The 27,630-nt window shown below is 34.5% G+C and overlaps 3 protein-coding genes across 3 annotated transcripts; 1 reads left to right on the top strand and 2 right to left on the bottom strand.

The window, feature by feature from the left end:
* Window positions 1–487: 487 nt before the first annotated feature.
* LOC145587444 (F-box/kelch-repeat protein At3g23880-like) lies at window positions 488–3,292 on the bottom strand. The gene is made up of 2 exons (XM_081644176.1): window positions 3,198–3,292; window positions 488–1,976 (listed from the first exon to the last, which is right to left on the bottom strand). Exon 2 carries the CDS (start codon window positions 1,936–1,938, stop codon window positions 850–852), a length of 1,089 nt encoding a protein of 362 aa, XP_081500302.1. The 5' UTR covers window positions 1,939–1,976; window positions 3,198–3,292; the 3' UTR covers window positions 488–849.
* A 6,350-nt stretch (window positions 3,293–9,642) lies between these two features.
* LOC145588530 (uncharacterized) lies at window positions 9,643–10,623 on the top strand. Its single transcript, XM_081645174.1, has one exon. It carries the CDS (start codon window positions 9,643–9,645, stop codon window positions 10,621–10,623), a length of 981 nt encoding a protein of 326 aa, XP_081501300.1.
* Window positions 10,624–13,759: 3,136 nt separating this feature from the next.
* On the bottom strand, window positions 13,760–23,040 carry LOC145589407 (histidine kinase 2-like). The gene is made up of 15 exons (XM_081645951.1): window positions 22,853–23,040; window positions 22,609–22,730; window positions 21,752–22,217; window positions 20,785–21,285; window positions 20,249–20,524; window positions 19,397–19,566; window positions 19,104–19,316; window positions 18,772–18,958; window positions 18,543–18,594; window positions 18,226–18,455; window positions 18,029–18,127; window positions 16,824–17,461; window positions 15,907–16,404; window positions 15,316–15,689; window positions 13,760–14,282 (listed from the first exon to the last, which is right to left on the bottom strand). Exons 3-14 carry the CDS (start codon window positions 22,049–22,051, stop codon window positions 15,440–15,442), a joined length of 3,414 nt encoding a protein of 1,137 aa, XP_081502077.1. The 5' UTR covers window positions 22,052–22,217; window positions 22,609–22,730; window positions 22,853–23,040; the 3' UTR covers window positions 13,760–14,282; window positions 15,316–15,439.
* Window positions 23,041–27,630: the final 4,590 nt, after the last annotated feature.

The raw sequence follows: 27,630 nt of genomic DNA, 5'->3' as shown, positions 1-27,630 counted from the left end.
CTAACACTAATTTGAATTAAAAGGTGTGAAGTCAATCTCTATTATACTGTATGTTAACAAGTTGACTACTATGAAGATTGTTAACATTGTTCATGTTGAGTTCTTTGCCTAATAGTTGGGAAACCTTAGTTGTGACTATTAGTAACTCTGCTCCGAATGGTGTGATATCTTTAGATGTTCCATTGTGTTCCAAACCGTGAAATTCTTTTTATATTTTTGTATAATTAAATGCCCTCAAATTGAGTATAAAATAATCTTTGATACAAGTCGCACAAGCAACTATCCTTAAGTGCACTCAATGTATAATTAACTTTGCAATTCCACATATGAGTCAACTCTAATTGCACTCAAATGCATTATAAACTTTGCAATAGATCAACGGTAGTGGGTAAAGGATAAACATTGGACTTCAAGTCAAGAATACAGTCTCATGTACTCATCATAGACTATATGCAGACAAGCTCATCAAATCAATTCAAGGTGTGACTTTTACATTGATTCAAATAATTTTACAGCACACTTTTGAAAATTGTAACACTATCTTATCCTGCAATGTGACCTGATGCATCAATAAGATCAACAGTTTGACCTCATTCACTCCATGGAATTTACAAAGAAAATTCAAGATCCATCAGCAGCATCACTATGTAAAACCTATATTCATATATTAACACACAAACACGAACGGGAAACAAAGCAAAAAAAAAAAAAAACAAAGTTATTTATACCGGCAGGCTGAATGTACAACTCGCGATAATCCTGATAGAAGTTCTGGGTATTGAGCTCCCATCTCATGTAAGATTTGTCTTCATCGGTTTCTTGAACCATCCAACGGTATTCGAGCACAGTCTAGAGAACACCGTGTGAGTCCTTCTGATCTAATAGAGCTAGACTCTCTAGGTATGATCTCATATGAAAACCACGAATAGAACCCTCAACATGGGTTTTGAATTCCTCAAACTGATTGGTCTTTGCATTATATAAAACTAGTTTGCCACCGATATTTTGCAGTATAACACAGCCGTTGCTTCTTAGACTTCTGACCATTACAAATGACTCAATCACAAACTGCTTTACCCATGATTTAGGCGCACCATAATCTTTCATAATCCACAAACTAAGCTTCCCTGACCAATACCCATTTTCAAATACAGAAAGCAAGTCACACCATGAGGCGATGGTTAAATCGCTAATATTGGCATCCTGCAAGGTTTGGGGAAGCATCATGTCTTTGAATGCCTCGCCTTTCACATCGAACCCCACAATTAGCTTGTTATAAGCCAACCAGTGAATAACACCATTTACATAAGCTTGTCGGGTATCAAGCACAGGGACTGAAGCAGAGCCATTAACTTCCCAACAACTTGAGCTAAGTCTAAAAATTGCAATTTTGGCGTCAACTTGGAGGGCTTCAAAATCCGGATTCTTAAGATAAACAATCCTGATAACCTTGTAATCATTCTTAGAAGAGTCAAACCCAAAACCAAAAACTGATCGACCCAAATCAGTTGATTCAACATCTAGTTTGAGTTCAGGAAGGGTCAGGAATCTCCTAATAACCGGATTCCATAAAATCAAAGTATCTGTTACTTCAACAATATCATCCGACAAGCATACTAACCCATTCACACAACCCACCATCCTAAAATAATCATGATGTTTACTAACAAAAGGAAAATCAATTGTCATAATCTCATCCAAATGTTCATTATCATGGCATAGTTTATACCTGACCTTTTTTTCTGCATGATCAAAGCTTCGCAAAAGGACAAGATGGCGTTTAGCCTTGTTGTAACAGACGTGAGCCAAAATGAAATCAGGATTTGTAATTAAGGAATACCAAGACCTACAGACGCACCTGCATCTCAGCAAAGTCTTGGCTGGTAGCCTCATTAGAATTTCCTGCACCAAATCATCATATAAACCCCCTGTTGCCATTGATTCTTCTTTTAATGCTTTGTGCTGGTAGTTAAACTCTGAAAAAGAACAAAACTCTCCTCATCACAAATCTGACCAAGAACAGTGAATACAAAAATAATCAACACAAAGTGCCAAGAAAATATCTCATAAGCAATTTGTCTTAATCTTATAAGAAGTCTTTCTTAATGAAATTGACCACGAAGGTATCAAATGCTATAGGAACTTAAACAACAATTATCAAGCAATATGATCCTTCATTATGAATTCATAGTCATACTTTATAAGGATATTCTAAATTCTAAATAAATGTCAAATAATAAAACAAGATATTTCTACTACAACCCCAATTAGAACCTCTCCTATATTAAGTAGTTGTTAAGCATGGCTTAGCCTCCCTTACTTCCCATTAGAAACACAGTTATTCTCGGTCCAACCTCATCCATGTTCGGCCTCTTCATGTATCCACCAGACATACTAGGCTTACTACCAAAATCTTCTTCTCCTAGCATCTTTTTGGTATCCAACACAAAATGTTCTAGCTTCTTATACATGGTATTTTGAGGAAATAACACTCTATAATTCCTTTTTCCGACACACGAAATATTACAGCAATACTGATATTACCCTAGTGCCTCCTAAGAGGCTCTTGGCAATGGCCCGGTCAGAAGGCCAGATCGATGTACACAACCTTATCCTTTGATGATAGAGATGTTTCTAATTGACCCTTAATTTAAAAGCACGACCACCATTTAATGCTCAGCAATTAATTTTTTAATAAATAGTACAAGCAATGAAACAATCAAAAGAATAAATTAATTATTCAATTAATCCATTACAATCCAAAATTCCAAACCCAACAAACATCAAACCACCTTCATAATAATGGACAATGATCAGAACTTAAAACCAACGACAAAGATTCAGCTTGATACAAATCACAAAATCAAAATAGAAATAAAAGATTCTACAATATCAACAACCTGTATAATAATTTCATTAATTCCATAAGAAGAATGATTCTAAAACCAAATCATTCTACCCTGTTCTAATAATCAGATTATCAAATAATATATTTAATATATATCATGCAATATCAATTCAATCAATAAATAAACTGAAATCAACATGGGCTAAGACAAAATTAAAAATTGGGAAGAAATAATTGGAAAAAAATATAAAAAGTATCAACTTTAGAGTTAAATTGAAATGGGTATGAACAAAATCAAAACTTGGCACTAAAATTAAGAAAAATGGAATGATCAAAGTAAGAAGAGTACCTGAATTAGGAAAGGGTTTTTAGGTTTCTGTTACAGCAAAAAGGGTTTTTATACAAATGCTATGAAATTAATGGGTAGTGAATTAAGCTACTTAAATTACAAGAGGGTTAAGCAATTAGTCAACTTTAATTGTCACCTTAAAAAAAGGCAAAATGTCTGTTTGAAATTGATTTAATAAAGAAAAAGATAGAGGCGTCCACTACTTTTCTTCCAACTCAAGGAACACGTCAAGGAAATTCGGTTGTTAATGTCTATCTCTTTTGAATTTTGATTGATGATCATTTTTTTGTAATTTTGTATTGTGGTTTTTAGCTCGAATGCTCGTTTAGATTCTCCGTGACAGATGACATCAATGCTTACTATATTTAAGACGGATGTCGGTAATGTAGCGAATTGAATTGATATGATAACACGATACGAATCAATCATAGAGTGAGTTGGTTAGTGTTTGGCCCTTTAATTCGCTAATATATGTAGGTAAGGTGATCTTTTTGTTTAATAAATTAGTCGATTTAGTGTTGATATATTCAAATTTCAACTCAAAATGAGCACAGTTTAGCGTAGGGATGAGTAAAGGCCTACTACCTTCGTTATATATTATGTGCAACTTTTGGGTATTATTTGGCACATAATATGTAACGGAAGTAGTATATACAAATTCAAAACTCTAATAAGTATCTAATTTAATAATGTAAGATATCAATATCTGATTTTATATTCATCTTTCGAGTCGATTTTAAGTGACAAACATCCGGTTTAAACATCCAAAATTGTGTGTATTTTATCATTTTTCTTTTTATAAATGTACAAAAATTCAAAGTTGTTTAAAAAAAAACAAAAAAAAACTACATTACATTTAATCATTTGGACTACCACATACTGTTGTTGACATTTTTTTTAAGAGAAGTAATAGTCTAATACTTGTATAATAACTTAGATATTCGAACTTTGTCAAAAAAAAAAAAAAAAAAAAAAAAAAACCCTTAGATATTCGAAAATCAATTTCCAATCGGATACTAATATCATATAATCAATTTTTGTATTAGGATTTTTAGCTCGAATGCTCTTTTAGAATCCTCGTGACAATTGACATCAATGCTTAAAATATTTAAGATTGATGTTGACGATGTATTTGCTTTTATATATACGATAATACGATTTGATTCAACCATGAGTGAGTTGGTCAGTTTTTAACTTTTTTATCTGCTTATTTGAGTAGTATGAGCTTTTTTTTTTTTTTTTTTTGAAAGGGAGCAAAGCTCTTTTTTTTTTTTTTTAATTTTTTTAAACATAAAACAAAGCATGGATTACTTGGGCAAAGCCCTAAATATTACAACCTAATGTCCACTGATTTGAATAAACCCAAAATACAAATCATGGACCAAGTTTGATAAACTAAACCAACAGAAATAGAAATTGTTTTCACAAAACATAAACAGAAGCATATAAAAGACAGAGTTCCAGATATAACTAAGGTTGAGCAGGTAAAGCTGCACGATCTGCTTCATAGGCAACTAGAACACTTGTTGGAACACTATAGTGCGGAACATGCCCTGTGCATTCGCATGGCAAGCTGACTCAGATAATGAGCCACAGAATTTCTCTCCCTAGGAAATATGACTGAGAATAATAGTCACATCCTTGTTCCTTAGACACCTGCTGATATCAATGATAAGAGATGCTAGTTCATGGTGTATGATTTCAGATTCCCTGTTGAGCAAGGATCTAATAATATTAGCATCCGTTTCCATTTCAAGATACTGCACTGGGAATGATCGAGCAAAATTTCAGCCCCTCTCTCAAAGCATAGAGCTCGGCCTGAAGAGCTGTTTTGGCATTATATTTGCTTGAATAGCCAAAATACCAATCCCCCTTATCAGTTCTAAAAGCAAAGCTTAATCATTCATATTTAGAGAATCCATGAGTACATACGGAGCAATTTCTGAAGGGCTACAATGTTCCCAAATTTGTTCAAAGCTAAAAGTAATAAATTTTGCTAATTTATGAGCTACTACATTCCCCCTTCTAACATGTTCCCAGCATAGACTAGCAAAAGAGTTCCCTAAAGCAATGGCATCTCCTAAAATGGAGTCAAGATCTGTGAGGTGGGAAGCACCCTTAGAAAGTCTACTCACAGCTACCTGGTAGTCTGTTTCGATAATTATAGAGCCATGACAATGGCCTTTGCTTCAGGAGTAGTATGAGCTTAATCATTTAATTAATATGCAAAATTAATTTGATTTTTTCAAAGAAAAATTGACACAATTTAGCTTAGGCTATGCAAAACATTTTGTCTTTTTGAAGATCAAAATGTTAAAAAAAAAATTAATTCACATTGGATTTGATCTGATACTGATTACAAATCGATATGGTTTGGGTAACAAATATTCGATCCATATGTCTAGAATTTTGCCTATTGGTTATTTCCTTTAACAAAAAATAATTAAAGGATTTCAATCTTGATAGAGTATAAAACATATTCATGTGCTTCAATAATCAGTTTAAACTTTTGGTTGAAATGACCCGTTAACATGATATCAGATCCAGCGTGACACAAAGGTCACGGGTTCAAATCTCATCCACTCCCACTTTCAAGTGGAAAATTTTGCGGAGGGAGGCTTCATACCGAGAGGGCGTGATAGAGTATAAACATAATTCTGAGCCTCAACCATCAGCTTAACCTTTTGGTTGAGATGGTCCATTAACAAATCTAAATTTTCTTTAAAGAAAAGGTAATGAACTAAGGATATCTGTAGCCCTGATGAGTTATAGATAAACATTACTCCGTAATATATTTCTATATTTGGTATTAAATTAATAATTCATGACACAAACACACGTATATATTAGTGTAATGAACGAAAATTTTCATTTATTTTACCACTTCTAGCATAGCAACTTATATATTGGCTTAAGGGTTGTGTACATTATTTTCTTCACCAAACGAACTTTTATTAATTAGTTGAGATGATATGGATTGCCTTTTTTTCACAAACTTATGCTAAGGTCTTATTTAGTTTTATCAAACTCAATTCCAAATTTAGGCAAGATAGGTTTAGAAAAAATAAATTCAAATAAGTTTTCATAAGAGTTAATAAAAGCTATCTACAACTAAAATATTTAAATTTTAATAAATATAGAAAAGTAAAAATCAAATGAATAAAACATACCGAGTACTTTGTATTATTTATTTTTGGAAATTTTGCAAAAAACCACCTTTTATAAGCAATTTTTTGCAAGAAACCACCTTATAAATTTTTTTTTGCAATAACACACCTTAATCAAATTTTCTTTTGCAAATCAATACCTTTATGCCGGAAAATGAGGTTGCAAATCAATATCTTTATGCCGGAAAATGAGGTTTGACCCCATCTTACGACGTTGATTACCTCAATCCACCCACGAAACCACCTCTCTCCCCAACCCCACCCACGAAACAACCTCCCTCCCCAACTCCACCCACAAAACCACCCTTTTACGGCATTGACCACCCTAAACACACCCCTTTAACGGCGTTGACCACCCTAAACACACCCTTTTAACGACGTTGACCACCCTAAACCCTCCTCTATAGCGCTAGTCACCCTTCTCCCTTCCACTGTGAGCGCCGGCACCACTAGCCGTATCCCCCAACCTTAAATTTTAACACTCGAACCACCTTAAATCCAGATTTAGCGAGGTGGTGGAAAAAAAAAGTTTGATTTCGTTGGTGGGGATGAGGAGGGGAGGCGGTTTCGTGGGTGGAGCGAAGGAGGGAGTTATTTCGTGAATTGGGCTGGGGAGGGGGGAGGTTTCGTGGGTGGGGTTGGGCTAGTCAACGTCAGGAAATAGGGTTTAACCCCATTTTCCGGCATAAAGGTATGGTTTTGCAAAAATAAATTTGATTAAGGTGTGTTTTTGCCAAAAAAAAAATATATATATATATATATATATATATATATATATATGGTGGTTTATTGCAAAAAATTGCTTATAAAAGATGGTTTTTTTGCAAAATTTCCTTTATCTTTTAAAAAAAAAAAAAAAAAAACCTATATTAAATTTTTTGATTGGTTCGCATATTATTGATGACAATATTTTTAGAAAAATAATAATCATATAATAATTCGGATTTCAAATACTTCGTATATCGGATACAAATATCATACTTACTGCAAATTCCAGATATGTAATATCCGATTCAAAATAATTTTAGATCAAATATCTGATTTATGCTCAATTATAACTTCTTTTTTTTTTTTTGAGGGAATGCTCAATGATAACTTTAGCCCACCTAACTTGAAAATTAAAATAAATATCAATAAGCATTTGTCATTTAGCAAAAATAAGTTGGTCATACATTGAGCCGACATTGAATTGAGAATTGTGTATACATCTTCTTTCTTTCCTTCTTCTTTCCTTTTTAATTTTTTGGTTGTAGAATACATTAACCAAAAATATATTGAAAACTGTATTATTATAAATTAAACATAACATGATAATTAGTACTCCCTCTATCTCTTAATATAAAGCCTATTTTAAGCATTTATTACTCACATAATAAAAAGAAGAGGCTTTTAATTTAGAGATGGAGGGAGTATAAATCACTTAGAAGCGGTGGAATGCTTTAACTATCATTATACATACATCATTGTGTATCACTTACAATAAAATAATGTCTTGGAGTTTTTATAAAGCAATGGAAGATATATTAATACCTCGCAATCATCAAGAAATGTGTCGCAAGTTTTTTTGTAATTATGTACAATTGATGAGAAGTCGATCAAAAAATAGTTTAATTGTGTTGCATTAATATGGAATTTAAAATAGTAATATCTTACAGGGTAATGACTTTATTAGCTCTGTAAATAGTACTAACATTGTTCTTATTCCGAAAACTAATTCCCCTACCTCAATGGGTGAATTTAGACCTATAGCTCTGTGTAATGTTTTGTATAAAATAGCCTCTAAAGCTATCATAATGCGGCTCAAAAATATTCTCCCTGGAGTTGTGTCTGAAAATCAGAGTGCATTTGTTCCAGGCCGTTTAATTACTGATAATGCTTTAGTTGCTTTGGAGCTGTTTCATTCTATGAAAACGAGGTACAAGGGGAAGAAAGGTTTGGTTTCGATGAAATTGGATATGAGCAAAGCTTACGACAGAGTAGAATGGAATTTTCTGGAAAAACTCCTTCTAAAAATGGGTTTTGCAGGAAGTTTGGTTTCGACAGTTATGGATTTTGTTACTACGGTGTCTTATTCATTTATTGTTAATGGTGGAGTCTGTGGTTCGGTCACTCCTTCCCGGGATCTACGTCACGGAGACCCTCTTTCTCCGTATCTTTTCATTCTTGTTGCTGAGGCTTTTTCTGGTCTTATTCGGAAAGCAACGGGTGAAGGTTCTCTTCACGGTGCTAGAGCTAGTCGAAAAGGCCCCGAAGTCACTCATCTTCTCTTTGCGGACGATAGTCTTCTTTTTGCAAGAGCCAACCGAAAGGAATGTTCGAAAATTGTTGAAATTCTCAACACATATAAAGCAGCTTCCGGACAGAAAATTAACTATGACAAATCGGAGGTCTCTTTTAGCAAGGGTGTTAGTACATCGACGCAAGAGGAACTACTTGAGATTTTGGCAATGAGAAGAGTTGATACTCATGGGAAATATCTTGGCATTCCCACCATTATTGGACGATCGAAGAGGATAATTTTTATGGCTCTCAAAGATAGAATCTGGAAGAAGTTAAATGGGTGGAAGGAAAAGTTACTTTCTCGTGCCGGAAAAGAAGTCCTCCTAAAATCTGTAATTCAAGAAATTCCCACTTATCTCATGGGAGTTTATAGGCTGTCGAATAGTGTTATTCACGACATACATTCTATGATGGCAAGATTTCTATGGGGTAGTACTAAAGAGGACCGCTAGGTTTATTGGAAGAAATGGGGAGACTTATGCACTCCGAAGTGCTTGGGAGGCTTGGGGTTCAGGGATTTGCATGTTTTTAATGTAGCACTTCTTGGAAGACAAGCTTGGCGCTTAGCTAAATTTCCGAGTTCTTTCCTCAATAGAGTTATAGGTGTTAAATACTATATGAATTGCAACTTCTTGGAGTCGAGCTTGGGATATGGTGGCAGCTATTCTTGGCAAAGCATTTGGTCCTCAAAGGCTTTGTTAAAGGAGGGTATCTTGTGGCACATTGACAATGGGTCGGCTGTCGAAATATGGGGTGATCCGTGGGTTGATAGCGGCACTAGCAGATTCATTTCTTCCCCACGAATTGCAAGTCTTGAGAAGGTAGCTGATTAGATCGATCACGACAGTAGAGAATGGAAGGAATCCTTTGTCTCCAAAAATTTTAATGAACCTGATGCTCGTAGCATTCTCTCTATCCCTTTGAGTTCTCACAGCTCTGCAGACTCGATTTTTTGGGCTTTTTCTATGGATGGTTTCTACTCGGTCAAAACCGCATACATGTTAGGGAAGTCGTGCAATCTAGACGATTTCCACAAAAACTGGGTGGACATCTGGGCTCTAGAAGTCACTCCAAAGGTGCATCACTTCCTTTGGAGAATTTGTACAGGAACTTTGCCGGTTCGAAGTTACCTTAAGTTTCGTCATATGTCTGATGTGGAGAATTGCCCATGGTGTCACGACTGCCCTGAAACAATCAAGCATGTGTTCTTTGAATGTCCCACCGTCAAGGAGCTTTGGGTGGAATGTGATTGTCAGGAACTTGCTTCATGGCCGCAAGAGCTATCCTTCCTGGATTTATTTGAAGAGTGGAGCAAGCTAAGCTCAAAGAAAAGATGCAAGGGCGCCATATTAATGTGGTATCTATGGAGAAGAAGAAATGAGAAGATATTTCAAGGGATTGAAACTTATCACCCTGTGATTGTGGATAGAGTGCAGCGTCTTGCGAGTGATTGCATATCTCATATGGAGAAAATTTACAGTGTGGTGCGAGCCAAGGGTAGCAGCAGTCCGAAAACATGGGTTGCCCCTCCGGAAGGGGTCGTCAAGCTTAATTGCGATGCGTCTATCAGTGATGATGGATGGGTGGGGCTTGGAGTGGTGGCTAGGAATTGGCGAGGGGAGGTCCTATTTGCTGCGACCAGAAGAGCCATAGCATTCTGGCAGCCCATCATAGCAGAATGCAAAGCTGTTGCAATGGCCACGAGACTCGCAAAACGCTATGGTCTTAGAGATATTGTGGTGGAGTCGGACTGCCAGGTTCTGATTGGTAGGCTTAGCAAGGGCTCAATCTTTCTCACTAATCTTGATAATTTGTTAGAAGGTGTTCTAAAATCTTGTAACTCTTTTAATTCTATCATTTGGAGTCATGTTAAACGGGATGGGAATACTGTAGCTCATCATTTAGTCCGTATTGTGCCTTTTGGTTATGAACAGGTTTGGGAGAACTATAGTCATTGTGAGGTCTCCCCATATGATTGATGGATACTCAATTAATATAAGGTACGCCATCCGTTTTCCTCAAAAAAAAATATGGGATTTAAAATTAAGGAAAAAGATATATGCAGCCCTAAGGGCTGCATATAAGGAGCTAAAAATGGAAAGAATTGACAATAAATAAATATTTATTACACCGATTTACTCGTGAATTGTCGATAAATTCCCAACTTAATACTAAAAAAGGAAGCATATTAAATGCTTATATGCAGCCCTTAGGACTGCATATCGCATTACCCTAAAATTAAGGCCCTATTCAGCAAAATGTTGTTGTAGACTTGTAGGAGCGGCTATTAACTATGAAGGAATTGAAAATTAGGGCTTGTTCAAATTTATTGGACTGAGCTGAAGTGAACTGATTGGAGCTGAACTGAACTGAACTGAAAGCATGAGTGTTAAAATATTTGTTGATTAGTTTCACCAAAAAAAAAAATGTTATAAATTGTTAGCTATAGATTTGTTTTTTCCTTAAAAATGTAAAAAAATATATATCAACAACTACTTTTTATCCTTCACATATAGTATTAACATTTGACAAAAACTACTTGCAACACTAATCACTATCCAAACCATTGCTTTATGAGTAGCAGGTCTTGTATGGACCAGGTCTACAATAAATTATTGTAGACCCAATATTTTGACGCTTTCAAATAATATATTTACATTCTGGATGATATAATCACTTTTAAATAATATAATTATCTTGTTGTGAGCCATATTTTGAATGATATAGTATGAGTATTATTTTAAACAATTAACTTATATAATATAATTATCTTTTGGATGATATAATTATCTTTCGAATGATATAATTACTGTTTGATACTTTTTTAATTATAAATTCACTTTTTGAATGATACATTTACATAATTAGTTTCTAGATGATATAATCACTTTTCAAATGATATAATCACATTTCGTATGATGTAATCACGGTTCATATGATATACCAGATGTTTAGGTGCACAATCGAGTCTATTTCTAGACTTTACCCTTTATAAAATGTGTTTGGACTTGTTCAACCCACTAAAAGATATTCCCTCCCTATCTTTTTATTTGTTATATTTAGGGATGAAACTAATACGGTTGAAAATCGAACCAAATCGCAATTTAAACCGAATTAGTATTGCAATTCGGTTGAAAAACCGAAAACCAAAGCAAAACATAAGCCCATATCTAAATTATAGCCCAAATCTAATTTTCAGTCTAACTATATAAAGCCAAAAATAGGTTATGTTTGAGTTAAGCCAAAAAAAAGTTACAAATCAAAGCTCAAAATACTAGGCCTCAAAATTTGTGGTGCGATTTGGCTTTTTTTTTTATTTAAAAAAAAAACGAATTAAAAATGGTGTGGTTTGGTTTGACCAAATCATAATATGGTGTGGTACGATTTGAAAAATTCCAAACCGAATTAATATGGTTTGGTTTCAGTTTGGGCTATAGCCCATACCACAAACCAAACTTTCACCCCTAGTTACATAGCCTTTCCTACTAATTGAACGTAATTTTTTTTTGAACTTTTACGATCTCCAATGCACATATTTGACTACAAATATGTATTACTTTAACGAAAGCGAAATCTTTTTTGGAGGGAATTTTTCCTCCTAAACTCTACTTAATTGTGTGTTTTTTTTTTTTAGATTTTTATATAACTATTATTTTTCCTAGGAGCATTATATCTAACTATTTATTGTTATGCACAATTTTCTACTCACTTCAATTAGTTAATTAACAAACTTCATTATTTATTTATTTATTTATGGGTTGTCTATTAACTTACATTTATATAGAGACTTCTATATTTCATTTACTTTTCCATATTAAATTTAAAAACCGAGCATGGTTCGGGCATTATATATTCTTCCATTACATGTGAGTTGTTGATATTTTGAAAATAAAGGATAACAAGATCCTATTTTCTCTCAAAAGTGGAAGAGAGAGAGAGAGAGACAATCCAAACAAATAAACATTGTCGATTTGTAATAACATATAGTGTTATAGTTGGTGGATTTTTATCGTATTCAAGAGTATGATAATATGGAGTACTTTATTTCAAAGTAGATATTCAAAGTAGATGACACGTTTCTTTTATCACATTTGTTAATACATAAATTCAACCGTAAATATCCCTAATTATCAATAAATAGTATGAACCGTTGATATTTTGAAAATAAACATTAAGAGGAATCCAATAAGGTTCCACGTGACTATGCTTTTGTTATCTAAATCACAAAAATTATTCAAAGTAGAATTCGTAAATAGTGTCAAAAGTCAAAATGTGTCAACTAATTTAAAAAATGCGATTTTTAAAAATATTTATCCGGGCCAAATTCACCCTACTGCATGAATTAAAAAATTAATTTGAATTTAATCGTCACCGACTCTTGTTCAAGTGTAAGAGAGTGTTAAGCTTGAGCTACTTCTAGTATCAATTAGTTTTGGGATAGAATTTAGGCAATATCCTCTGTGGCAACACCATCTTTAAGACAAATACGGAGTATATGACATTATCCCATTATCCGCGCCAACAAAGATGAAAGGGCAAAGGAGAAAACTAAAAGGATATACTTTAGGGGGTGTTGCCATGATTTTCATTGACTAGGGAATGAGGCATCATGGCAGCGACAATTGCCAATGCCAGTAAAGGTGAATTTAGGATTGTTCACCAGTCCAAGACTAGACCAGATAGAAGACCGGAAATAATTTACCTATATACGAGTAAGAACTTTATACAAGGTAGTAATAATATGTGTTCATGTAAATGAATAACATAGATGTCAAGCGTTTCAATTCAAGAATTTGTAATTATAGATTACCAAATCATTTCTCTAAATTGTTTTCAAAAATAAAAAAAAAAATCATTTCTCTAAATATGAAATTGCCAGGAAATGGGTCATGAGCTCATAATTGAAAACTAAATGATTTATGAAGCTATATAACCACTTGATACGATATGCACGTCATCAGCACATGGTTATATACTTATATGAGCTAGAGTGAAGGGAAAATACGTACTTCGTAATACTATTCACATGACCATATCACACCTTTGATATTCCTGCCTGCCACATGCCATCATTTCAATTCGTATTCGAAATTGCAGGTACTAATCAAGCAGCTATACAAGCAGTTCATCACCAAGACACCAAGGCACCAAACAAATGGATAACACAAGATGAATACTTACATTCGACGAACAACTCTATTTTTGTTACAACAAATGCTTCAAAAGCAGTCTCGAAAATGTAATCCAGTGAGAGTTAGCATCAAACTTGGACTATCCAAGACAGCCTGAACAAATTATAACACGATGAAGATGTTCCTACGTTATAGACCTAAAGATTCCTACTCAACAACTATGTCTACTCTATCCCCCAAAGTTGTCCTACCACTCAATAGCTATACATGCAATTCCGATAGTACAACACTAAAGATTACAAGACACGTATCCAGGATTGTTTGAATCTACGTACTATACGAGACGTGCTGAATTCAGCACCTACTAGCAATCAGAAAATATATACAGAGGGCATCTCACAAGTTCCCTATTCTGATCAGCATGCCACTATGTGTTTACAAGGTTGAACCAGTAGATTTACTTCCCCATAAATGCCGTGAGCCTGTATCCTTGTCAGCAAAAGCAACTGAACAGAAGTAAAAGCACAAATGAGGGCAAGGAAACAATGAAGACGCTTTGAGTTTGTACACAAGTCTTTTCTCCTCTTTGATTATATTTATAAACTGACAAATAACGAAGGATAGGATTTGTGGTTTGATAAGCAGAATAAAAATCAACTCAGAATTTGAGGAAACTTTTTTACACCAAATTAATCAATGCAAATAATTATAAGATAAAAAAAAGTAGTCACATACATTACCCCTTCTTCCCAACTCTTCCCAAGATTTATACGACGTACTACATTTGATTGGAAGTCACTTTTGATGAAAAAGTTACCGATAACATATCTTTCACTTAGATTTAGACTTCTCCATCACACCAAATCATCAATATGATCTTTGTTGGAATTCGTTCTTAAGGTAAGGTAATATTAGAAAGTTCAATTTTTAACTTACTAAATTTAGAAGGTGTCATGCTCCATCATTTGTTCATGTCCTTTCCTATTTTTGATTCTGGGTGTCCCTTTTTCTCCTTCCTGCTTTCACTTCATTCCTTTCTTTTTTTCCCCTATAATGCCCTTTTGCTAATACTTATACTTTTATTAACCCTTACCAACCCATGAGTACGTTCTTAAGCTATAATACGTAAAAGGTAATATTAGAAAGTTCAATTTATAACTTACTAAATTTAGAAAGTGACATGCTCCATCATTTGTTCATGTCCTTTCCTATTTTCGATTTTGGGCGTCCCTTTTTCTCCTTCCTACTTTCACTTTGTTCCTTTTCAATTTTTTTTTCCTCTATAATGCCCTTCTGCTAATACTTACACTTTTATTAACCCTTACCAACCCATAATTTCTCTCTACCCTACAACTAGGAAACTCAGCGCACTAATCTACTCCATTCCTAAAGTGGATAAAAAGAGTAAGAAGCAGAATAAGAAAACGGTGGTATGGGAGAAGATGTGCAATAAACTTAGAGACCACAGGTTAGCTATAAAGCAGCTAGAGCCACCTTATGGAGTCTTGGTAGAAATAGCATCAGGAAGATAATTAGTACCTTCTGCCTTGGAAAATGCAGGATTACACTCAGCTTCACAACTAGTTTGCAGGGAAAATGAACCAGGACATTCTTGATTAGACTCCAGACTGCATCTTAATCACTTCAAGGACATAAGAAATAGTCATCTGGACTCAAAGAAGCAAGCTACGGCTGAATATAGCTGCTCTTCTTCAAATGGCTTTGACACGTAACCATCCATGCCGCACTTAATGCATTCTTCATTGGTAGCTTGAATTACATCTGCTGTCATCGCCAATATTGGAGTGTGCCAAGGAGTCATATTAGGAAATGACTCCACTGAAACCTCCCCGGATTTAAGTTTCTCATTGAACTCAGTTTCCTTCTGACGAATTAGTCGAGTAGCCTCAAACCTGGAGAAACAGGACAGGAAAGAAGACAAATACTTTTCAGATGAGACCAGTTACCTCACCTCTTTAGCCAGTCAAACAGGAAGTGCAGCAACTGTGGAATATAGCACAGATATATATATGCCCACTACCCAGGCTCCTTTGTTTCATATTTGATATATTAAGAATAAGTAAATCAATTTGCAAAGACCAAGAATTGCAGGGAAAAAGTAAGCATTACCCATCCATCTCAGGCATTTGGAGATCCATAAAGCAAGCATCAAAGTTATGGGCTGGCTCAAGCTTCATCACAGCAGCCTTCCCACTGTCAACACAGGACACAACCGCTCCATATTTTTTTAGTGCCCCTTCTGCCACTTTACGGTTAACAGCATTATCATCAACCACCAAGATTAGTTTTCCTTTGAGTAAACTTCCAAGACTGGCAGGTTTGACTCTATTTGATTGCCTTTTTCTCCCATTGCCAAAGGCTTCATGGAAGCAGCCAGTTAAAACGCTCAACCTCAGAGGCTTCGTGACTATACTGTCAACTAAATGAGAGGATTTAAGTTCACTGCGTTCAGACGGAGTCATGGAAGTGGCCAACAAAAATATCTTGGGCATTCTATCAATAGAGCCTTTTGATACTGCATTTTCAATTAGGTGACGGATCTCAATAACAGGCTCATTTTCCCATACCTCTCTGTCAATGAGGATCATGGCTAGTGGCGCTAAAGCACTGCATGAAAATATTATGCATCAGCAAAGATCAATTTTCCAAGTAGAGATTCAGAGTTCTGAAACCAAATACTTCGTAAATGTCTACATGCAAAGTCAAGCTTCATCTCAAATGCAAACGTTAGCATTGAAACACAAGGAGATAGTCAATAAACCCAAAATGTAATTGATTTGCTCAATTCTGTGTTGAAACCCAGAAACAATAATACAAATATCACATACAGGATCCCAGAAGAAAGTTTAAGTATTCTTTTTCTTTTTTATCTAGATGGGGAGGGGCAGAAGGTTAAAATCAAAGCTGCATCCTAACTACTACGAGAGTTAATCAGTAACCTTCTTCACACATAGGCAAATACAAATCTTATCAACATAGTTACCACAAACAACCATTTCGAAAGGGGGTAAAGAATGAATTTCTACCTTGTATTTGGAAAGTCAGAAACAAATGAGAAAGCGGACTGAAGACTGGAAACTGTATCAACAGATATCCCCAGTCTCTGAAGATGATACCGTGTGACCTCAGCTCGAATGCTTCTTTTATCAATTACCAAAGCTCTCAACCCCTTCAATTCCGAAATAGATGTTTCATGGGTGTGCCATTTTGGGTCTAGGGAGTCAAGCTCTCCTCTCTTGAGAACTGCTGTAAAAGAAAAGGTACTTCCAATATCACGCTCACTCACAAATCCAATTTCCCCTCCCATAAGGTCTACCAAGCATTTGCTTATACTCAATCCTATTCCAGTTCCTCCATAGTGCCTCGAAGTGGAGCTGTCAGCCTGCATAAATGGAGTAAAGATGCGGCTCTGTGCCTCTAGAGGAATCCCTTCTCCTGTATCCTCCACTGTCACTATTAGTTTGATAAGCTCAGATGTCTCAGTGCTTTCTTTACCACCCAACTGTTTAAAGTTTGTCCAACTTTTCCATCTGTCAACAATAGGATAACCGCTAAGTGTATTTCTTTCAGATCCATCTGTCAACTTTTCCATCATATCAGATGGTGCCCTCACTTCATCAGCCAAATGTACAGAAACAAAAATATGCCCCTTAGCATTTGTAAACTGCAGGCAGAAGAAAATGTTTGTCAGATCCATCTTTGAATAAACCACATTGATTTATGTATTTCAAATTGAAAGTTTTAAGCATCTTCTTTCTGCCTATTTGTTCAAATGGTCACATTGAAGGAGTAGACAAGAATCGAACATGCTCAGATGCTCTACATACTTCACATGTTCACAAAGATACAAGGATGATCAAAGTGCATATTAATCTCACTCCTCTAGACTATGCAAAAAGGTTTGTAAAGTAAGTGTACTAAGAAATAGAATATTCACCCAAAAAATCAGGCTTTTGTATACATGCACCACACAAAAATAAGTTACAAAATTCAAAATTGTGGAGATCTTCACAGAATGAATAATTTTTTAACAGGCATATACTTCCAATGAAAACATATTATCAGTAACAAGAACCTATTGGTTATCACACAATTGGCATAACTCTCAAACCAGGCCAAATTTAGTCCTCGAATTTGACAAGACATCCACGGCTACAAACCTTACTACACTCTTATGAAGAACGAACAAGAAAGAAGAAAGGAGGCAAAGAATTATTTACAAGGCACTAACCTTTACTGAATTACCAACAAGATTGGTTATTATCTGCCGGAATCGCCCAGGGTCTCCAACCAGAATCTCAGGTACCTTATTGGATACATATATAGCCAACTGCCGATGATGAATAAGGAAATAAAAATTAGGACTCAATTACACTCGCAAATTTGGATAAAAAATTAACTTCTACATGATTAAGTAATTGATCATACTTCAATTTCTTTTTCCCGAGACTTTCCCGAGAATAGAGAAACAACATTGTCTAGGATATTACGCAAATCAAAGGGCACTGCCTCAAGCTCAAGCCGGCCTGATTCTATCTTGGCCTGATCAAGAACCTCATTGATAATTGAAATGAGGTCCTTTCCACTGGCATGAGCTGTCTGGGCATAATCAAGTTGATCAGCATCCAGATCAGTATCCATCAGCATTTGCAGCATACCTAAAACAAAGGCCAAAATTCAGATACAACATAGATAGCACAATCTAATTAAATACAGAATATACTCTATGTCAAATTCCTTCTCACCTAAAACACCATTCATGGGAGTTCTTATTTCATGGGACACAGTAGCAAGGAACTGCACAAAGACAGAGAAATGAATTGAAGACATTAATGATGCAACCAATAACCATGTAAGAATGTACCAAAAATAAAAATTAAAAATTAAAAAAAAATATTAAATAAAACTCAAATCAACAAAAAATAACAGCTGCTAAGCTTGTAAAGCTAACATCAAGCTTGAATTAAAACCCACCTGAGATTTTGCAACGTCAGCAGCTTCAGCACGAGCTTTTAGCACCGTCATTTTTTGGCAATCTTCTTCTACTCTGACAATTCTATTAATGGCTGCATGAAGAATATGACTTAAGAGCAGCGAAATTGTCAGGACTCCACCTGCTGACAATATTGCCGTCCAAGGCGGAGGTGGCCTGTTTTTGAACCTACGGAAAAAAAAAAAACAAAACAAAAAAAAGAAGGAAAAGTTCACCCTGCTCTGGTTAGCACATATACACTAAAAATGAAGTATTCTTCTTTATTTCTCAGTTGGATTAATGACATGAAACTTAGTTGTCATGTGTACACTACCTGCAATGCATCTCATGCTTTCGAGTTGGATCCCCAAAATCAAGACTGCTGACGTGCAAAAAACCTGTGTCTACAACATCAGTTCCATACATGTTAATTGTTGCTGATGAATTCGTCGTATCATAGACATTCACAACAATTGTCTGTTTGCTGGCAAGTTGCTGAAGAATCTTCTCCACTAGTGAGCGCAGATCATAAGATGCACCAAGATACCTACAATGGTGAAACCATTGTGGTATTATATACAGTTCAAAGTAAAAGAGGCAACAAGGTTCAAAGGAAAACTTTATCACCCCATAGTTGCTGTTATGCGTTGCTCTGGAGTGGCATCTGGTGGAAGCTCATGGTCATAGACAGCAAAAGTAAGTACTACTCCCAGGTGATTAGATTTAAGTAGCTTAAATGGAGAAGTCAAGACACCCTTTCCAGTTGCCCTGGCTCGCAAAATATTGTCACGGTCTTCCTGCATATATCAACATTTACCTTAATTTATTCATAGTGACTGAAGTAGAAACTACAATTATATCAGATATAGATAATAGATGTTAAAGAGTCCCCATTCTGTTTTATCTGCTGATGAGAGATACAGACACTTCAAATCCTGATCATTTCAGTCAGGGGACTTAAAGTGCCAGACTAATTTTAGGCCCAATTCTTTACAACTTGCAATAATTCATGTCTGATACTTTAATATGGACTGATGGTTCAGATAAGCTCAGATAATAGATTAACTAGAATAAGAATAGCTTCATATCAAATCCAATAAGCTCAGATAGATTCAATTCTGTTAAATGAGAGGTTTCAGGAAAGAAAAGCGTGAGCCAAGTGTGAAAAATGGATACAATAAGCTTCCAAACGCTTCCAACGTACATACGATGAAGTGAATTGGAAAAACGTTAATTACAGATATATCCATACATAATCAAAAGGAGACTCAGGTTAGATTCTTCAAAAATAACTCCAGCAAAGTTGCTCATCACAAATAGAATTTAAAACAGGAATTACTAATTTGACTCTCATTTAATTACATTTACAGATTTCACAATACACGTTACTAGACTGCCAGGAGTGACATTAATAGAGGTAGAAATTCATCAAACATGTTACCGTATAAACAAAGAACCCTCACTAATTGAAGAACATACCTTTCCAGACATCATGTCTATAGAGACAATATGAGCTACTGTTCTTTGACAGAATATAACTGGTGCATATTCATCTTGAATGGGTGCAGGATCCATCTTTGCAGGATCAAAATCTTGTACAAGAGTCTGATCCCCGTGCTCCATTTTCTTTATAGTCCATCCCTGACGCTTTTCAAATTTCTCCCTCTCAGAGTGAGTAACTTTCAATGCATAGGCAACACCACTGGTGAGTGGCCTCTCAAAAGCAGTTCTGTCAGTATATTCTTCAAATGTTTTCTGCAGAACCAACAGCATAAAAAAGCTAACTACTTAGCAATCATCTCCAGAAGAAAAAAGGATATTGCAACATTACTGCAGGGGCTATTCGCCAATATGACAAACTATGTTGCTAACTATAGGTGGATATACATTTAAAGAGAGCTAAAGATCTGTTTGTGTATTTCCCAGATGTGTTTTTAGTCCATGTTGGCATGCTGACATACTCACCCTTTTCATTATGCATGATTTTTCATTAGCTAAAACAATTACAAAATTACCTGATCCATAGCCGAAGGATTTTTTCCATGGTGAAATGTAGAAACCAGAACTGCTAAGGCGTGCACATGATTCATGCCAACATTAAACTGATCTTGCAGCATTCTGGCTCGCTCATCGCACATATTGGCTAAAGTTTCTCTTCTTCTGAAAACAGTGTCTTGGTAAAAATGGTAGAATATACAGATGGATACAACCATCATACCAACAACAAACAGAAACAAGAGCTTCTTTTGCCACTTTGTAGTGGTTTTGGCTGTACTATGGATTTGCAATGGAAGCTTATGCTGCATAAGTTGCTGCTGCTGCAGCTGCTGTGGTTGGGAATTCAATCGTGGTGCCAGGGAATACTGCTGCTTACTCCATATGCTAAAACGAAAACAAGAGATCCTCAAACTCATCACCATCAACCCAAAAAGCACCCACCAACAAGTCTTTGTTGACCAAAAACAATTAGACCTACAGGCATCTTCTGCGCTGCCATTAGCTTGTACAGAAGTTCCCTGTGAAAAAGAATAGTATAAGTCCACTCTGCAAACGACACTGGTATAATTTCTTATCTTTTGAACATACAATTTACTTAATACAAAGGCAAGGATTACAATAAAATTCAATTAATATATTTTTTAACAGCATTAGATTGGCATCATTTCTTATCTTAAAAACGAACCTGAAAAACTTTATAAACCATCTGATGACACACTCTCAAATGACAAATATGCTTAAAAAAAACGCATGTATTCTCAAAATCAATGAAAGAAGATTCAAAACCACCAAGATTACAGAACAAAAGGCATCCAAGCAATCTCCACCTCTCAAATTTCTTTAAGAGCATTGTAAGCCAATTATTTACCACAAAATTACCAACAAACTAAACATTATTATTTATTATTAGTTCAAGAGCAGCCAAATTTCAAGCAACACAAACAAAACATCAAATTAATTCAAGAACTGCCAAATAAAATTTACCTGATTAGAAAGTACATGAAGCTGGTGGCCGCCGAAATCGAAAGGTTCGTTAAATACAAGATTCTTGAAATCCCCAAGGAACAAAGACTTATTTTGAGATTTCGAAAACCAGCCAATCAACCCATACAAGAACCAACTCAATCCAACAACAACAATCACATGAAGCAACATTGCAATCTTCCCATTCCACTTCCCAACACTACCCCAAGATCCATTCATTTGATCCTTAACGGCCTTTTTCATCTTGAAGTTGGAAGCATATTTTCCATTTGAACCAGAATGGTTGTTATTCAATGACATTTATTCAGCAAATTCCTTGCTAATTTTAGTATTACTCCAATTATTGAGCATAAACCAACTTGCAAATTTCAACACAACAACCAGATTATTCACCAAGTAGATGAAATTTCAATGGCGACTCGAAACCCGAGATCTGTTCTTGTTTAATGTACAGCAGTACAGCTTCCTGAAGCATTCAACCAAACACATGAAGATCATACCAAAAATTATTCCACAAAATAAAAATTAAAAAAAAATGAAAAATAAAAAATCCAATTCATTTGCCTTCATACAAATTCTAACAAACCCATCAAAATTAACTTTACTTTCTTCTTCCACAGTACATTCTCACTCTAGCTCTCACTTTCTCTCTCCTCTTTCTGTCAGTTATAATTACATGAGCATAGAATATTTCAATTATAAAACAAACCCACTTCAATTTGGATAAGACCCACTTCAAATTCATCACAAAAAACCCAACTGGCAACTAGAATCAATCATATAATTAACAAAATTAAAGAAAAGAAAAGGAAAAGTTAAGGGGGTTTTCATGCTTTTTATTTTTTTTTTATTTTTACCTATTTGAATGATTTTTCTCTCTCCTCTGTTCTGTTCTGTTCTTCAACTTGGTGGAGAGCATTTGCTGAGAAGATTGGGGCACATTATTATCTCAATCATTCAAAGTGGGGAAAAGCTATACCTATACCAAATCAACTCAAAGATTTCAGAATCAAATTACCCACAATTAAAATTTTAACTGTTGAAAAGAAAAAAGGAAAAAATGAGGAAATTATATAATAAAATATTAATATGATTTGGTACCCTTTTGCTTTATAAGAGTGATGAAAGAGACTGGTGCTGCAACCTCTTCTTCTTCCAGTGTTTGTTTTTGTGAAGCATGTGCAGGTGGTTTTACTGATAAACAGAGAAATTGAGAGGAGAGAGAAAATGTGTCAGTTAGAAGAAGAACAAGAAATATTATTTTAATTAAAATAACCATAATTATACAAGAGCGGGTACTTTGTTTTGAGCGTTAAATATTAAAAATAAATAAATAAATATATATATATATATATATATATATATATATATATATATATATATATATATATATATATATATATATATATATATATATATATATATATATATACGGATTAATAAACATAAAAAATGATGAAACATAAAAAATGATGAATGTAGTCCAAATTTTTTGTTTGTGTTTTTTTAGGAATATAAGCTCAAGTGATTGAAAGTAAAAAAAAAAAAAAAAAAAAAAAAAAAAAAAAAAAAAAAAAAACATTAGGAACGCTGATGCAGTGATGCATGATTTTACCATGCTTCTCGAAAAAATATATTCTGTCCATTTTTTTTTTTTCATTCTACTCGTGTATCGGTGTACATATACGGAGTATGCAATTCTAAAATACAGTACGAGTATATTTTATAGAGCACTTTAGGCTTCTTTAGTCAACTTATTTTTACTTATTTGATCTGATCTGGTCTAATTATTTGATTTGACAAAACTTTAAACTTATGTGTATGATAATCTAAATGAAATATATCAAGTGGAGTTGTGTTGGATTCGTATTAATGTGTATTATGTTAATATGTAATTTTTATAATTTTTTTATCACGTATTTAAAGATATTTAGCAATAAAAAGCCGCACATAAAATGATCTAATTTGAGCTTTTTTATATATTTATTTGATCTAAACTTGTTTTTTTTCTGATCTGAACTTTTTTTTCTAAAATAAGTAAAAAATAAATTGAACTAAACAAAACCTTACTCTCTTATTTAGTTCAACTTATTTTTACTTATTTCAGAAAAAATAAGTTCAGATTATCGTTTTATGTGAGATTTTAAGTTCATATCATATTACCCCAGATCAGATAAGCAAACATAAGGTGAATTAGGGTATGTTCTCTTCACCTTAATTTTAGTTCATTTCACTTCAGTTCAGCTCCAATCAGTTCGATTTCGTTTAGTTCCTAATTTCCTTCTCTCATAAACAATTCAGTTCAGTTTAATTCAGCTCAATTCAGTAAATTAGAACAGGCCCTTAAAAAAACCTTAAGTGTATATAAGATAAATTAGGATAAAGTACATGAAAATGTAATAAAGTAGGTTTTTTTTTTTTTAAGATAAGGAGAAAGACCCTGACTGTACCTCAATCTTCACGGTTTTTTTGATCCGGTATTTGCGGGTAAGACACTTTGAGAGTGAGGGGGAAGGGTAAGGGATCCCCAACCTCAAAGTTTCTCTAGTGGGGATTGAACCACTAGACCAAGCTTAGCTTAGTAAATGTAATAAAGTAGTTGATATAAGGAAAGAAAGAATGAAGAGTGAGTATGTAGAAAGGTGTACTTGCGGTTGGATTAAAGGGGTAAAATAGTACATGAATGATTAAAGAAATAAATGGAATAGATGAATCAAAGTAGCACATTAATAATAATAATAATAATAATAATAACGAACTAAAATGAAAAGTAAGTTGAACAAATAAAAGTGGAGGGAATATATTGCATCGTAATTAGACCAGATAATAATTACAGTAGAAAATGTGATAAATGGACAAATTATCTAAAATAAGTTGAACGCCGATAATAATTTTTTAAAAATTTTATAAAAATGTTCAAAATACCACTGAGTTTTAACAAAATTCACCAAATACCACCAACTTTTTTCAAATTCACCATATACCATTCAGTTTTTACACATTATCACACAATGCCTATTTTTTTAACAGATGTTAGGCTTCCGTTTATGATACTTTACAAATTCACCATGTACCATTTTGAGGAAATTTATTTCACCATATACACACTAATAAAACTTATTTCACCATATACCCAAAAATAATAATGGTTTAAAAATAAAAGAAAAATAATAAATAAAAAAAAAAAAACCTAGCCATAACCATTTCCAACAGCTAGTTTATGTATAAAAGCGGCTTCCTATAAAGAGTAAAGCACAACTACACTACTATAAGTTCATTTGCAAACATGTCCGCACATTCTAAATCCTCATCCTCATGTTACGAATCTCCATATGTCACTACTACAAAAAACCCCTAATAAGTCGGACTTTTAGAGTCACATGTACATAAGGTGCAACTTATAAACCTATCAAGTCGCCTCATACTTATTAGGCGACTCTTTAAGTTGGGGTTAAAATCAACAAAGCACCTAACGAGTCGCCTAATATATATGAGGTGACTTGATAAGTTAACAAGTCGTCTCCTATATGCATGCGACTCTATAGTCCGACTTATTTGGTGGTTTAAATTAGATTTTCAAAGTCACCTGTACATAAGGTGCGACTCGAAAACCTGTCGAGTCGCCTTCTACATATTAGGCGACTCAATAGGTGAGTTTTGTTATCTATGACTCTCACCTAATGAGTCGCCTAATATTTTTAAGGCGACTCGATAGATTAATGAGTCGCACCTTATATACAAGTGACTTTGAAAATCTAATTTAAGCCACCGAATAAGTCGGGTTATAGAGTCGCATGCATATATGGTGCGACTTGTAAATCTATCAAGTCACCTCATGTATATTAGGTGACTCATTAGGTGCTTTGTTGATTTTAACAAGTCGCCTAATAAGTATGAGGCGACTCAATATGTTTACAAGTCGCACCTTATATACAGGCAACTTTAAATGTCCGACTTGTTAGGTGCTTTATTATATGACCACTACCTAATAAGTCGCCTAATACGTAAGACGCGACTCGATAGGTTAATTCTAAGAGTGTATTTAAAATAGTTACAATATCTTATATATATGAAAAGTAACTTTGGCATAATGGCAAGAACTTCAACCTTCCAGGCAAAGAACCAGAGGTCAAGCATGCTGAGTGTCATAAACACTGACATTATATGAGCTAATAAAAATAATTGGAAAAAATGTTGATTTTTTACGTGTCGCCTCTTTCAACACAAGCGACACAATAGATAAATCCATGGAGTCGCCTGTTTCAACACAAGCGACACAATAGCTTAACAAATAGAGTCGCCTAATAACTAATAGGCGACTTATATAAAAGCTATCGAGTCGCCTCAGAGGCGACTCCTAAAGTTGGAAGCTATTGTGTCGGTGGCTATAGAGTCGCCTTTAAAGCGACTCGTTAGGTCATTTATAGGCGACTCGATAGGGGTTTTTTGTAGTAGTGTGTGAGAGTGCCAAACAAAGCCTGCTCATGTGGGAGGAAATTTGCAATTAGGAGCTCCGATTCGGAAAAAAATCCTCAAAGATTGTATTACAAGTGTGATGTTTGTGATAAATTCAGATAATGCAAGGGAAATATTAAGCAAAATGTGTGGTTCGGGTTATGAATTTCAAAGTAGGGAATGTGTTGATGCACAATTTCATGGAAATGAGACCATGTTGAAACAATAAATGAAGAAATTGAAGAGAAGATTAGTACAACAGCAAAACCTTGAGGTTCGTGGAGAAATATGTTCAACTATCGATGCTTTCTGTATCAACAGGACTGTAGGCTATGACAAAAATTTCATTATTGCTAACAATTGCAACTTTAGTCAGCATTATGGCTTTATAATAACCACTAAGATGTGCACCATCTATGCCTATTATAGGTCTACATCCACCCAAAAAACCATTCACCTTAGATGCAAATGAAATAAAACAAGCCTTGAATTTTGATCCTTCATTGCGACTGTCAGTCCAGGTAACAAGTGCATAGGATCTAGGATTTGTAGCTTTATGCATATGATCTAGGATTTGTAGCTTTAATCATCTTTGCATACTTGGGTAACAGTCCATACAAATAAGCAAAACCCTCATGAATTTGCACTCTAGCTAATGCCTTCCCTTTGTAGAATAACCTCAGCTTCACATTAAGCATGTATCTTTCCATGCACACTCTCCGCAATGAATCCATTAGAATGTCAGGATTTGCCTTCTAATCTTGCAACAAATGCCTGCATAGCCATGCTAAAGACACCACCATATTTTTTTCAAGCCTCCCACAAGTTTTGTTGTTGGTGGTGTAGGTTGCCTAGGTGGAGAAGTTTTTAAAAAGTAGCCATTATTATTTTTGGGTATCAGGTGAAATAAGTTTTATTAGTGTGTATATGGTGAAATAAATTTCCTCGTAGTGGTATATGGTGAATTTGTAAAATTACACAAACGACAACCTAATTTCCGTTAAGAAAATAGGCATTGTGTGATAATGTGTAAAAACTGAATGGTATAAGGTGAATTTGAAAAAAGTTGGTGGTATTTGGTGAATTTTGTTAAAACTCAGTGGTATTGCGTGAAAAATCCGTTGTTTTTTTTTTTTTTGGTGCAAGTTATTAAGCTACTTTGTTAGTATACCTTCAAATCTCTTATTTAAATGTGTGTCAAAGGACATGTGGTGGTTATATTAAAAAAAAAAAAATTAAAAAATTAGAATACCTACATAACATCAAATATGTAGACACTTTATCAATACTACAAGTCAATGACTGTAACTTTCTACTGGATATTTGGTATTTTCTCACTATATACTTCGTATTAGACATTGTTACTAGACATGTTAGGTTAGGAGCGATGTGTGTTGTCAAAAGCATGTCTGGTCATAAAATAA

This window comes from Chenopodium album, chromosome 17 (genome assembly GCF_948465745.1).
Source record: "Chenopodium album chromosome 17, dcCheAlbu1.1, whole genome shotgun sequence".
NCBI lineage: Eukaryota > Viridiplantae > Streptophyta > Magnoliopsida > Caryophyllales > Amaranthaceae > Chenopodium > Chenopodium album.
This window is presented reverse-complemented; position numbering and strand designations above follow the sequence as displayed.

Bases quoted from the DNA above. Each gene is read 5' to 3' on its own strand.
- LOC145587444 (XM_081644176.1), bottom strand. From the start codon at position 1,938: ATGGCAACAGGGGGTTTATATGATGATTTGGTGCAGGAAATTCTAATG.
- LOC145588530 (XM_081645174.1), top strand. From the start codon at position 9,643: ATGTTAGGGAAGTCGTGCAATCTAGACGATTTCCACAAAAACTGGGTG.
- LOC145589407 (XM_081645951.1), bottom strand. From the start codon at position 22,051: ATGTCATTGAATAACAACCATTCTGGTTCAAATGGAAAATATGCTTCC. The intron at 18,595-18,771 runs GTGGGTTTTAAT...GTCTTTGTGCAG, and splicing joins CTGACGTTGCAAAATCTCAG to TTCCTTGCTACTGTGTCCCA. The intron at 16,405-16,823 runs GTAGAAATTCAT...ATTTTCATGCAG, and splicing joins TCTGACTTTCCAAATACAAG to TGCTTTAGCGCCACTAGCCA.